Source organism: Protopterus annectens, chromosome 10.part0 (genome assembly GCF_019279795.1).
Source record: "Protopterus annectens isolate FY-2018-M chromosome 10.part0, PAN1.0, whole genome shotgun sequence".
Taxonomy (NCBI): domain Eukaryota; kingdom Metazoa; phylum Chordata; order Ceratodontiformes; family Protopteridae; genus Protopterus; species Protopterus annectens.
Window position 1 is genome coordinate 1,597,301,207 of NC_056744.1, and position 15,057 is coordinate 1,597,316,263.

Below are 15,057 nucleotides of genomic sequence, written 5' to 3' on the forward strand. Positions count from 1 at the left end.
CGGTTGAGCCTTTTTTTGATTTTTCATAAGGATAGGGTATCATTACGCACTAATCCTTCTTTTATGCCTAAGGTGGTTTCTAGTGTGGCTTTAAACCAAACTATTCATTTGCCTACTTTTATGCAGATCCCCAAAATAAAGGGGAAAAGATTTTGCACTCTTTAGATGTGCACAGGCAATTGCTATTATTTGAGCAGGACTAAGGATTTTAGGCAGTCTCAGCAGTTGTTTGTTTCTTTTGCTTTGAGTTCGCAGGGCAAGCCTGTGTCAAAACAAACTATTTCTAGGTGGATTGGGTTTTGCATTGCATTTTGTTATTCCCATCATGGCAAGGAGATTCCAGCTGGGATTAGGTCTCATTCCACTAGGGCTACTGCCACTTCAACAGCATTTCTAAGGGGATTGGCAACTAAGGATATTTTGGAAGCAGCTACTTGGAGTTCAGTGCATACTTTCTCTAAGCATTATCACCTTCCTCTCTACTCTAAGTCTAGGGCTGGTTTTGCCACAGCTATTTTGCAAGGCATGTTGTCAGCTCCTGCTTCTTTATGATTTGCCAGCCTCCCTTACCTCTGCTTTGGGATTCTACCCAATAGTTAGGACTGCAGCAATGTGGAACGAAGAACATAGTACAGTTTTGTACCTACCATAAATGTAGATGTTCGAGGATCCACATTGCTGCAGTCCAATTTACCCTCCCTCCTTCCCCTCTGTGTTTAGGGGTGGTTGTGTAGGTGAGGTTATATGCTGATATTTTTGTATATACTTTTGTATCTATTGTACATCTTTTTGGTGCAGGTATGTTGGGCCTTGTCTTTTTAGGGTCTTCTGACATCTGGGGCAAGAAAAGACTGAGGATATGACGTCGGTCATGCGCATTAGTACCCTGACGTACTGACGTCAGTCTAATGCGCCCTGACCGACGTCAGCCATATACTCTGGTATTCGGGCCGACTGGACAGCGGACTACCCAATAGTTAGGACTGCAGCAATGTGGATCCTCGAACATCTACATTTATGGTAGGTACAAAACTGTACTTTTTTTTCATATTTTGGTAAATAACTTTGCAAATGAGGATCTGAATGTGCTAAGTAATACCTCATTTTGAAAAGATTATTTATAGTTCTAACATGGTAAAAGAATGATTCCTGTATGTTGTACTCATAGGCAGATATCAGTTTGTTTCTGACTTGGGTTATGGAAATTATGATTTTTTTTCATATTTTGGTAAATAACTTTGCAAGGGAGCATCTGAATGTGCCAAGTAATATCTCATTTTGAAGACAGTGTTGCTGGTTCTAATATGGTAAAAGAATTGTGCCAGCATGTTTGACACATGTGCAGATATCAAAGTTTGTCTGAGAATTATGCTTATGGAAATTATGATTTTTTTCATATTTTGGTAAATAACTTTGCAAGGGAGCATCTGAATGTGCCAAGTAATATCTCATTTTGAAGACAGTATTGCTGGTTCTAACATGGTAAAATAATTATGCCTGTATGTTTGACACGTGCAGATATCAAAGTTTGTTTTGGACTTAGGTTATGGAAATTATGATTTTTTTCATATTTTGGTAACTAACTTTGCAAGGGAGCATCTGAATGTGCTAAGTAATACCTCATTTTGTAAAGATTATTTATAGTTCTAACATGGTAAAAGAATGGTACCTGTATGTTGTACTCATAGGCAGATATCAAAGTTTGTTTCTGACTTAGGTTATGGAAATTATGATTTTTTTCATATTTTGGTAAATAACTTTGCAAGGGAGCATCTGAATGTGCCAAGTTATATCTCATTTTGAAGACAGTATTGCTGGTTCTAATATGGTAAAAGAATTGTGCCAGTATGTTTGACACATGTGCAGATATCAAAGTTTGTCTGAGAATTATGCTTATGGAAATTATGATTTTTTTTCATATTTTGGTAAATAAGTTTGCAAGGGAGCATCTGAATGTGCTAAGTAATACCTCATTTTGAAGACAGTATTGCTGGTTCTAACATGGTAAAATAATTGTGCCTGTATGTTTGACACATGTGCAGATATCAAAGTTTGTTTTGGACTTAGGTTATGGAAATTATGATTTTTTTCATATTTTGGTAAATAACTTTGCAAGGGAGCACCACATTGTGTGAAGTAATGCATCATTTTGAAGACAGTGCTACTCCTTACATCATGGTAAAAGAACTGTGTCTAGGCACTGTACACACGTACAGATATCACAGTTTGTTTAGTCTTGTACAAATATGAAAATTATACATTTCCAATACTTCTCATTATTATGCCCATATCTTTGCGAGGGAGCATGGTAATCACACAAATGATGCGTCATTTTGAAGCTGACATTCAGATGCACAACTTCTACACTGATATGTAGGCTCTGTCTGTTACAGGTGATGAGATATTATGCTTTTTTTTATCAATTATGAGAAATAATATACTAATCATATTTCTGTGAATATCTCATGAAAGGAGTGTCACACAGTTATGGTTTGAGTATCATTTTAAAGCTGACATTCATACTAACAAATTAAATTCAAATTGTATTGGTCTCCATGGTACATAGACCAAGATATTGTGGTTTGCTTTTCCAAAAAATTAAAAAAATTGCACAATATCAGCATTCCTTGCCAAATATTTCATTTTGACTTTGATATGCACTATCAACATTTACACTGTTGGAAAGGTCAGTGTCTGCTGAACAACTTTCGCGTTTACATTTTTAGTCTAGCTCTTATAGTTAAAGAGTTATGAGCATTTGTTTTCTGTATAGTATTACAAATGGATTTTCTGAAAATGAGCTCAGGCTGCTCTGTTGTTCCTATGGTGGAATTCAGCAGGCAGCTCTTCCTGAGCTGCTCTGGAGTGAATGAGTTAAGCCTACACATACCTTGGTATCCACTGGTATGGGTTCCCCTCTATTAGTTCTGTGTGTAAGGCGTGGTAGGTACAGCTCAACGATTTGCTGTAGACTGTCCCTGTCCACCCTATAGCTCTCTACTATCTCCGGCTCATGTAGGCCCTAGTAGGTTACCCTGGGTCTGTACACTCTTCTCCCCCTCCTCACTGTGGGTCATTTGTCAGCATTCTCCTCCTCACCACACTCAGTCTCTAGCACATATTGATGGAGTAAAGCAACAACAGCCCCTAAGATATTTAGTTATTTTTGCCAGTTAAAAATCCCCCGTCTGTGTACACCGGTGGTGTAGAGTTTGTGGGAAAAAACAGTCTGTAGGGTGTTTGTATAGTTTATATTAGTGTGCTGGGCTGCTGCATGTGTAATTGGCTGATTCTGATACATTCCACTTGCCAGCGATTCTAGTTCTCCTTGATTGCCTTCCTATTGCTGTTTTCCCTTCACACTTCCTCCCTATTTAAGCCCCGAGGTGCACCACGCATACCCAGAGTTGAAATGTAAACAGTTCTGCTATTTCCTCTGTTTTCTTTAGGCCCACTGCGCTCCACGCACATCCGTTTAGCTAATGTAAGCTCTTTTAAGCAGAAGTGGCCCTGCCTGGACACAAACATGCTCTGCATTTCATGGTGTAAGACAATAGAGCCTTAGACACACTCCCTTCCTTAGCTTTGCTTAGCTAAGGGCAAACGTGGGCCACAGAGCTCCAATGAGCTTATAGCAAGCATGACACACCCCCTTATGAAGTCATTCAGCTCTTAGACTTGCACTGCTGCACCTACACGGTTGGGTGCAAACTAACACTGAGAGGAAATCTGTGATTCAGTATCAATCCCCTCATTTGCATAAAACAATCCTAATTCATAATTACCACACTCGCACTCAGCCTTCCCCCTTAGCAACCACTACTCCCTGGTATTGTTGTCTTATGCATGCTATTGACTATCATGACAAAATGCTGATTTGTGTTTAAAAGCTTATTTCCAACTGTTTTTCTTATTTTCGGTCCAATCCTGTTTGCGCACCGCTGTTCTGCTCTTAAATGGCCGAAATTGGCCAAAAAAAAAGTAAAAGTTATTTTTTATAATTTTGCAACCATTTATGATGCAGTGGCCATATATTTACATTGGCATGCCTACTCCATTGAATACATGCTTTCTTTGGGGCTATCATGCCTCTGTTTTGTAATTTGCAGAAATTTATTCGGTTAGTAACTGAATACATTTCTGCAGGTTACACTATTCCTGCACAGATGCCTGCCTGCTTCCTGGATCACTAATTCACCTCATTTGCATGTTTTTCATCTGCAAATGGGGTAATTAGCATAAAGCAGTGGTGTTCGTGCAGGAATAGTGTAGGAGCACTTGTGCACGTCTCGGGAGCTCATTCCTGGATCGCTCATCGGCCATATTGCATGCAGCAGCTCTTGCACTATTCCTGCACACCGTGCAGAGCTTGCTGAATCCTAGGGTAAGTCTTTTATATTGCTGAAAAATTACCGTTTATATTATCCTGTCTTACATGGAGCATATTTCAAGCTCTTATGAGAGCGCTGTATTTATTTCCAGGTGTATTATCAGACTCTGTGGTATCTGCTACAGTTACTTAGATTATAATGCTGTTGTCTGGTGAAGAGAAAATGCTTACTAAAAGTTTTGATAATTAAGTAGGCATAAGTGAAGTTACTGTACTTTTTTCTGGGTTCTGACATGTTTTTTAAAAGCTTTCTTTGTCAGGTATTGTAAATGATGACAGTTGTACTCCATAATTTGGTGTGAAACCCTTGAGTTTTTCCCTCTAAGTTTCACTTTTAGTGTGTGATGATATTCTTTATTTCCATGTGAGGGTAGGTCTATTAAGAAAATCTAATAATGGAGGACTACCTTCCTATGTTTAGAAGATCCAGTAGTTGAGCACTTTTGATGTCTCCAAGGTGACATCTTTAATGACCAGCTCTAACTGGCGATACCCCAGTCTTTTTCTTAGAATACATTAAGCCTCACCTATGGAGAGTAAGACAGAAAAGTGAGGCAGCTCAAAAATGACCTCATAATCTGCAGGGTATCTTATGAAAAATGGGTCATACTAAAATAAAATAAACTATCAGATGCCATATGTGGTGGTTAGTGCAGAAGTTTTAGGTGATGATCTACTAACAAGCTACTTCCTGTTGTCCAGGACTTGGTTTATTTCTCTTTGAGTTGCCTACTGTGTGATTCTGAGCAAGTCATTTAACCAGGTAATGGTCCTGTTCACCTCTGAAAAAGGGCAAACTGTTGTCTACAGGGTTTATTAAACAAATAAATAAAAAGGGCCATAAAGTTCCTAACCTTGTTGAAGACACCAAAAGGTAGAGAAGACACCAAATGCTGCAAGAAAACTGGCCAGCACATTCAGCAGGAGACACATAAAGGTCAAGTCATGTGCTTTGGGACCAGGGATAACACTCCACCTTATAGGAAGATACATCTGGAGGACAAAAGTGTGCCAGAAAGGCATCTCTTCCTTCCTGAGCTTTACCAAACCCACTCAACCAACTCTGAGGCATCACGAGATTATGAAGGCCTAGTGCCAGTGCAGGTTTATTTGAAAACCCAACAGATGCTTGAGACCCTGCAGATACCCGTTATCTCTCTGCACCAAGCTATTTATTATTAGGTCAAGGTAAGATGAGTGTTGTAGCCATCTGCGTTTTTGTTAAACCACCAGAGTGACCTCTACTCAACTGCGAGGTCTGTTCCATAGAAGGCAGCGAACAAATGCTGACCTGTAATTCAGAAAGGAAGGAAGGGTTTTACTCTTAAGACTGTATGCTGATAGGCTGCCTCTTTAATCAAACTCAGTCTCTGAGAGATGATGAACAGGACACTATCCCCTCAAACGAGGAGAAGATTGCTGTCAGCACTGGTTTGGAGCTTTGTTTTATGGGTTTGGAGGCGGATGCAGTCCAACCAATGTGTGGCCTTATTACCTTGCTGCTTTATGGCTCCTGTATGTAACCATATTTAGAATGCTTTTCATGTGGCCCCTGAGGTTGCATCTACCATTACTTAAGTGTATGAGAGTTGTTACTGGTCTATACGCCAGGGACAGATCCTGTCCTGTTCCTGCTAAACTCAAGAACAGCAAAAAAAGTATTTACTGTGAATACATCTTTTGGGAGAGTAATGAATTGGCAGATATGAAAATTTCCCCCACAGAGTACTGTGTCAGAAATATTAGCGAAGCAAATGTTTGTAACTAAGGACATTTATTTATTTATTTATTTATTGATTGAGCAAGGACCCAAGATCTAAATTCCTTAAACATAGTTAAGGCCTTATTATGTTTAATTCTATTGGCTGTCAAAAAAAAAAAACCTAGAAAATGGAAATTAAAATCTAAATCAACTGTATTTGAAGTACTGAATATTGTAAAAAAAAATTAAAAAAATTGGAAGAATTAGAAGAGGGATCTTTAGAAAAGGAAAATAACAAATTGCATGGAAATGAGGGTATGTGCAGAATAATGCTCAGAAGGGGAAGTGAGGTTTTAGGGAAGGCAGGAATTGATGCTCCTCTTTAAACTTCTGTTTTGCATGAGGACATACCCTAATACCTCCTTTGTGCAACCCCCACACTCCTGATTCTTGCACATACTAACTTCAAAATCACCATACCTCAGATAAAAGGGAGCACTGTAAGACACAGTGGTTTTGGACTTGGTATATGTAAATCTGCATTTTCACACATTCAGATCTACTCTTTTAGGATATGCACTTAAAATTACAAACTATTACTGTGAAGACAAACACACCAGAACAGGAAAGAAAAAGAGAGGCTGTTGTGTGGACACATTGAGGAAATACTGTGGTATGGAATGCACTGTATGAGGCAGTGGTACAATATATGTCAATATAAATATTCAGAGATGTCTTAGAGAAGAGAAATGCTAAGGTAGGGCTAGCGGAGGAGTGCTTAGGAACTAATTGTAACACTTGAGAAGAATCAGTCAACTATAGATCTTTCATTGACATCTGTATTTGCATATGTCTAACTGCTAAACTTCTAGACGTGACTTGAAAAGGTTAAATTACTGATCCATTTTCTTTGTTTTCCAGCACAGTTTTCTGTCTTGATTACAGACAAAGAAGTAGTGGGAAATGTTGGTGATGATCTGGTCATTGGATGTAACTTTACAAAAACTGGCTCATTTAGAAGTAATTTTCACATCCACTGGTATTACTTGAAAAAAGATAATAAAAGCACTGTTCATGCTTACTATGGTGGTGCGGACAGACTAGAGGACCAGGATGTAGCCTACCAGGATCGAACTCAGCTGTTCCACAGTGAATTCCCAAATGGTAATGCTTCACTGAAGCTGTACAAACTAGAAACCTCTGACAGTGGAGTGTATCAGTGCATCGTAACGAATGGGCAGGAACAAGCACATGATAACGGAAGCCTAAAAATCCATGGTGAGTTGTAAATATTGGTTCACACCTCTGCTTTGCTATTTAAAGAACAACTGTTGGACAAAGAGTGGGTTAGAATGTTCTTCCAGGGGAGGGTGTTTTCTTAAATGAATGCAATATGAAGTCTTCACCAAGTCAAATGCGAGAGAGAGAGAGTGACTGTTGCAGATGTATATTGTACTGTCTTTTGGAACACATTTTCTATTCATTTTTCCTGCACTAAAGAAGTGTGTACTTTGTGATCCATTGACATTTACTACATTTACCAAAAAATCATTGGTAGATGTATGAGTAAAGACAACAAGAACTTCTTTTGTTTCAGAGTTCAGCTAGACTGGCAAGGCAAGAAAAATAAGATAGGCCAGGATCACAAGCCTTACTCCTCATCTCAGGAATAAGGTAATCATACCTCAGTATTACATGAAAATATAGTTATTGCTTTGTGGAGGCTTTAGTTTATCTAATGATGTAATTAAGTTGTAGAAATCAGTGAATTATCAGCTAGGGATGTACATTAGGTTAAATGCCCTGACAGATAAGGGTTAGGTTGGGTATCTTCCCTCAAACATATCAAGTAAGGAGAATGAGAGACTGAAGCATGGAAGAAGAGAGACAGTAGTATTCATGAGGATCTGAATGCACCCATGAGCATTCTGGAAGATTCTAAGCTGCATGGCAGAGATGGCTCAGGGACTGTTTGAGGCCTTTGACCATAAGGGATTCAGCCATCTGGTGCTGAACTGTGCCAGAAAAGATAGAACTCTGGATGTGGTTCTAATCAATTCAGAGAGAGTCCTGCATGTTTAGTTTAAGGCACAGTTAGCCAAAACATGATTTGTCATTGTGTGGTTTGCATTGCGTGGAGGGAGTTAAGCAATGATGGGGAATTTTTGGAAAGTGGTTAATATGCACTGGGGAAAGACACAGATGAGTTAATAGTCTGAAAGCAAATTGAGAGAGTAAAAAAAAAAAAAAAAAACAGGAAAGGAGAGAAGAGAAGGGTGATTGTGGTTCATGTGATGCAGTTAGTTGGGGCAAAAACTAGGGCCTATAAGAGAAGTAAGAAGAGACAGGGAAGCGTAGTAAAAGTGAGGCTAACAGAAAGGCAGCAGAGGTACTGAGTATCAAAAGTGAGAACTGAAAGGCAGCTGGTAAAGCATAGCAGTCAGGGAAACAAGTTTGTTTTTAATACATAGCAGTAAGTAGGAAGGGAAGTACAGATTTGGCCAGGCTGAGCAAAGATGGGAAGGAGACCACAGAAAACTTTATAAAAGGAGAGGATCTGAATGAATACTTTTGATTAGTCTTCAGAAAGGAAAGCAAGGGAAGGGTGTCCTGGGAGGGAGGCAGGGTAGATTGGGGACAACAGTAGAGAGAGATTAGGATAGAAAACATGTCTTATGCAGGTAGACTAAAAGCCCTATCCCTTTATTCTGTCTTTTACCGACTATTAAGGGGTGACCAAAGCCTAATCTACAAAGCACTCAGTAATCCAGCCCTGATGGAGATGCTACAAATCCACAAGTCAAAAAGCACTAAGGTCACCCAATCTAGGGAGCTTAACTTAGACAGTGACTCAAACAAAACATGCTGGAGAGACAGATATGCATGTCAAAGATTGTCTCTTCTTTGGAACATGCTTCCTATTCATGTTAAGCAGAGCCCTCCCTTGACCCTTTTCAAATACAGTTTGGATCAACGGATGGGGAATCACAAATTAGTGCCTATGTCCTTTATGGACAGAGGAAATCTATAAGATACACGGGACATAGACACAAACCCATACCATGTTTTTGTCCCTAGGACCCACATATTGGGTAAAATTGGATTGTATTAGCTAGGCTTGTAAGGGCTCTTAAGCTGTTAGCCTAGTAATCTCCCATGAAACTATAAAAAGAATGAAAGTACAGACCAATGGCTGTTGTTATTGAGGACAGGCACAAGGAACAAGCTGTCAGTGCTAGCAGACCTCCCGAAGGAGATCTCCCACAGATTACTGGCTAGTGCAGAAGTGCCTCAGGACTGGATGACAGCAAGTGTTTTACTCCTGGGCAAGGAGAGGGAGCATGGATAAGTCAAGGAAATTACAGGTCTGTAGTTTAGTGGAGGCATGGATAAGTATAGAAATAGTTCTGAAGAGAAATCTGCAACTGCAACGATTTCTAGAGGACAGAAAATTACAGAATAGCAAATGACATATGTTTATGGCCAGAAGGAGCTGTCAGTCAAACCTCTTCTTGTTTTATGGGTGATTACAAGTGAAGTTGATATGGGAGTAAAAGCAAACATAGTCTGCATGGACTTTGGAAAACTGGGAAGTTTGGGGATAGGATCCAGGACTAAGGAAATGGGCTTCTGTGTAGCTGAGTGGGTAAGATACAGAGGGTTACAGTAAGAAGAACAATGTCAGAAGTTACAAAAGTGACAAATGGGGCCTGTTCTGGGTTCAGTACTCTTCAGCACATTTGTCTCATATGTATCTGCTGGAATTGAGGACAGGATCACATGACTCAAAGATAGGAGCATCAGGAGATGAGGTGGGAAGAGCTTAGGGAAAGATTTGTAAATAGTAACCAAGTGGGTGGAAATACATAATTTGAGGTCTATTTCAAGAAATGCAAAGTATTACACCTGTATTTCAACCACCCTGATGTAAAGTTTCAGCTGTGGGGGTAGAATGGCTTCCCTAACACCTGTGAAGTGTAAACTGGATGAGATATAAACTGGATAACGTACCCTTGTCCCAGTCTGGAACTCACTAATTGCTGCATTTCACTGAGAAGTACTGCAAGTATGGATTTTTTGCACAAGCAGCAATTCAAAATTGTGGGACTTTTCATTTTTATCAGGGTTGTACAACCATAAAGTTACTGTAAATTAAGTGTGATATGGTAGGCTGGGAGAGGCTATTCTCTTCTAGATAAAAATACCTTGCTGTTTCTGTCTGATTAAAGGGTTTATTGGGTTTTATTGTCCAGTTGTATCTTCTGCTGGTGAAACTGATGGCAGTAAAACAGTAAAGGGATCTGGAGAGCTGATTACACCTCAAATGGATCATCCCAAGTAGTATACGAGGACAGTGACGGCAACAAACAGAATGCTGGGATGTAACCTGAAAGAAATAGACTCAAGAAGTAGAGGCAAAGTCTCCACAGTACAGGACATTATCACACAACACTTTGAGAAATGTGTGCAGTTCTGGTAACTGTACAAAGAAAGTCATATCAGGTTAGTGAATGCAGGAGCGACCTTAGGTCAACTGGTGCCCTAGGCAAAGGGATCCATGGCTCCCCCTCCTACACCACCCGGTGCCCCTATCCTGATCTACCTATACCAAATAAATACTGGAAAAGCACCCCTGCTACACCGGCTCCCTAGGTAGCTGCCTAGTTGGCCTGTGTCTAAGGCCGGGTATGAGTGATTGGAATCCAGATAAGTCATATCAGAAGGATCCATGTGATGGAGCAGAATGGATATGACCACAGACTAGAGAAACTAGAGCTATTTCTTCTTGAGGTCAGAAGAGACAAGAGGTATGTTACTGGTGTACAGTATCATGTCGGGGAGATGGGACGATGTAATCTTGAAAAGGAATGATATAAAGAGAAGCTGGGGCCTAGTCAGCAAATTGTAGAACTACTTCCTGAATTTCTGAAGATACTTCATAGAGATAGCTGTAGAACCATGTTATAGTCTACAAGAATGGATGGTGGAGAAGGAATCCACAGAGACCTTCAGAAGAGCATGGGGCAGGTGGAAAGAAGGTAAGGGTGAGGTCAACAATTGAGGAGAGGTAAGAAATGCACTTAAAAGGTAGACTAGTAAGGCTATTTGTCTCGTTACCTTCAGATATGTGTAATATAATGTAAATACAAGATGATGCACAGAATTCTAAAGGAGTCAGTCCTCGATGGGTGAAGGGATTGAGGTTGGAGGGAGTAGAAGAAAAGGAGAAGATGGACATACCATTGTTAAGATGCTGTGCATGGTACAGATAGGCCATAAGGAAAACCAAAATTTTGTCAGATAAGGAGTGGGCTTCAGTGTTGCAGAAAGAGCAACTGTGTAGCTACCATAAAAGTACCTGGTTGAGAGAGAGAGAATTTGGATAGGAAGCCTCAACATATTTTCTTGTAAATGGTCTGCTTTCTCCAGTCCTTCCACTTCTTGCCAACACAAGGTCTTATTTGGATGCCAGTACTGAAATGGGCTGACATGAGTCCCTGATAAGGCTAGCCTTGGCAGGTGTCATCCTCTGTTCTTCCAAGTTTGAAATCAAAACTGTTAGTGGTACTTGCATTTGAGAAGTGCTAGTGTGATCACCTAATGACTGCGCAGTCCTCCATGCTGTATATATTCTCCAAAGTTTTGTTAAATAGTCAGTCAGCTATTTGTTTTGTAGCATTTTGGTGGTGGAAGTCCTTGGTGTCCTAATTATATTTACATAACAATTCCCTGCCAAATTGAGCTCTTAGGCATGTTACAATGAGAAGGCTCTTCTGGGCAGTAAGGCCCTACATATGAGTAAAAACTTAAGTATCGAAATCAGTATATGGTTTTGGATATCCATGAGATCTCCTGCAGCCTGACTATGCCAAGGTTGGGGGATCTTCCAGGAAATAGCAAGCATTTAAATGCAAACATACAAAACAGTCATTTTGTGAATGGATAGTTGCCTGAAAAATGGTATATTATGAAGGACTATTCTCATATCAGGGGTGTTCTGTCATAACCCCACATCACCTCTAAGATCACCATTTCTTGAAGAAAAGGCAAATGCTTTGTGTTGCCTTTCTCCCTTTTCAGCAGCACCATTTGGGGAAAATATAATTTTCTAAACAAAGTGCTCGAATTTGTTCAGTTGAAGCATTTGTTTTTCACAAAAAAGACATCCTTGCAAGTGGGTCTATATTATATTTTCGAAAGTTTCAAACATCGAACACCATATGATCGACACCATATGAGCGATGTTTGAAATTTCGAAAATATAATAAAAAAATAAAAAAACTATAGTTACTTAAACACTGTAGGCAGGGGGGCAAGCCCCCCTGCACCCCCCATGTGGGGGGCTGTGCACTCCCCCCCACTATTTAAATATTCCTACTCCAAGTTCGCACTGCATTGAAGTAAAGGGAAAATATTCCCTACGGCGATTTCCGTGTTGTGCGCGCGACAGTTCAACGTTTCGACCAATCGGGTTCTCTCAATAAGTGTTCGCCATTTACAATTTTCGATCATGCGATAGGGACCCTTGCAAGTTATATAGGATTCATATGATAGCACTGAATCCCAGGAAATTGAAACAGTCTAAGTCCACAGAACTGAAACTTCAGAATCCAAGTGAAACAGATGCTTCACTGAGAATAATTAAAAAAAAAAAGTAAGAAAACAATGTTTTATATGGGGACACATCCCATAACCCCTTACTTAGCTCCACAGATGCCAATGAAAAAGGCAATGAAATTGCAAATATGGTGAAACTGAACAGCAAAATGTTGTTAGACTAACATACAACTTTCACAAACAGGAAGAAACTACACTGTTAATTAACAAACAAATAAAATAGCAGTTTCTGATTTCCTAATATTGTCATTCAGTTTATTTACATTTACTAATCTGCTGTTGATAAAAACTATTTTTGGCAAATGAACACGTGTTTTTGTGTATCGATTACTGTAGTTCAAATTGTATTTTTTTCAAACATATTTTGTTCAAAGTACAGTAGTCAAATAAAATGCAGTTCAAAAATAATGAATTGAACTGCGGTATTTGTGCAAGATCATCTTCCCCTACCTCCTAACTTAAAAGTATACTTTAAGTTAATGGGTATGTGGAGAATGCATGGAGGCTTGCTCCCTGCAAAAAAGACATATTTTCTTTGAGGTGCCTTACTTCTGTAATGCCATTGTTATGTTTTACCCCAGACAACGGATTTCTAACCAGGTACTCTTTGATTACCATAAACTCAAATATGTCTGCCACACAAAACATATGCGCTAACTAGATGTCCTGAAAAAATATGGACCTGAATTCACTGAAGAACATCAGCTCCTTTACTATGAATGCACCACAACAACAGCAGACCCCAATTTTGCCTTGCAGCTTTTCAATTTTGAATGGGGCAGCAAACAATTCTGTACATATTAAGAGTTAAAGTTAGACATGTTGGTTATCACCTGACCACAGCGCATCATACAAGCTGAAATACATATCACATTCACAAATCACTATAAAATAATAAAAAAGAACAAAATCACATGTTCGGTCTATCCATTAATGTAAAACACCTTATCAGTATCTTACAATTTTCAAGTAAATCTATAATTTTGTATACATAAATGGAGCTAATCATGATATCGTAATTTTCATTGTAATTTAACAAGTTGTTGCACATTATAGCAGCTGATTTATATATCTAAAAACAGCTTTTTCATGTTAATAGTTATAGCCACTAAAATAAAAGTAATACAGTAGAATAAATATATGTAAAATATTCATGCAAAAATTGTTACCAGATATATTGGATAGCACCTCAGGAATAAAATAATATACACCCAAAATAGTAAATACCTCCTTGTTGCATTTAAAAATAAATGTACCACAAATGGACCCATAACAACAGTGTAGAAAACAATCTAGATAAGTAAATACAGAAACCAAGAGGTAAAGGACACTGTTTACTACAGACCTCATTGAGACCTGTCTGGAATTAAACACCCAAATTAATCTGTATATTTTCTTTAACTAAAATCCAGGGAGGTGGTTAAGAAAACATTTCCCCATTATAACATGCCTATAAAAAGTCTGAGCTCAGATAATAAATGACCAATGTTTATCAGACATCTATTTTTTCTTTAGGTGGCAATAAACTTGATGTTTAAATTCATAGACTGTTACTAGGTTAATGACATTGGTGGGGGGGGGGGTTCTAAGCCTAGCCAAGTTTTCCCAGAAGAATAATTATGTCCTGTATCCAAATAAGGATATTGAGGGCCAGGTATTTATAAGCTTACGCTGCCATTAGGGGACATGGGTGCCAGGCCCTGTGTACATTTCCTATTACCCATCCACTGGTCTAGGTTGTGCTTAAAATGGGTATTAGACAAACTCCCCTTCACATGGATGGGGGAAGCCTGTTCCATAGGAGGGGCGGTCTCTGGGACACATCTGTCTCTCCAGCATGTTCTCTCTTAAATCACAGATAACATTTAGATCCCTAGACCTTGTATTTCTGGTACTCTCTGTCTTGCGATTATGTAGAAGATTCATAAGTGTGGCGTTTCTGGAAGCCTTGTAAGCCAGGCATAGATCCCCTCAGCAATCCATAGGAGACTGAGTAGAGGGAAAGGGCTTTAAGGGGCTTTGCATAAGGCAGGTTTGTTATGCATTGTATCCTTTTCGTAAGGAACCTCGGAGATCACGCTAGTTGCTACATATGCCTGGTGAGGTACATACCATAGGGAGCACTGTACTCTGACTGGCCTGAAGTAGGTGGAGTACAGTGGCATAATGACCTCTTTGGACCTATATGCCTTGCCCTTAAAAGTTGCACAACATCAAAGGATTTCCTCACCATTGTGGCCATGTGGTAGTTGAAGGTAAGGCTACAGTCTATGTGCATACCCAGATCGCTGACCATTGGGTCAACTCTTAGGGATGTATTATCAACATACTAACTAGCCAGGATGGT

At 39.4% G+C, this 15,057-nt stretch overlaps 1 protein-coding gene across 2 annotated transcripts in view; it reads left to right on the forward strand.

Annotated features, from left to right (window-relative positions):
• LOC122813771 overlaps positions 1-15,057 on the forward strand; it is a 450,190-nt gene that overhangs the window by 144,640 nt on the left and 290,493 nt on the right. For both annotated transcript variants that reach the window (XM_044086265.1, XM_044086266.1), the window contains exon 3: positions 7,014-7,370. In XM_044086265.1, the coding sequence (XP_043942200.1) occupies positions 7,014-7,370 (357 nt within the window). The remainder of the gene's footprint in view (positions 1-7,013; positions 7,371-15,057) is intronic.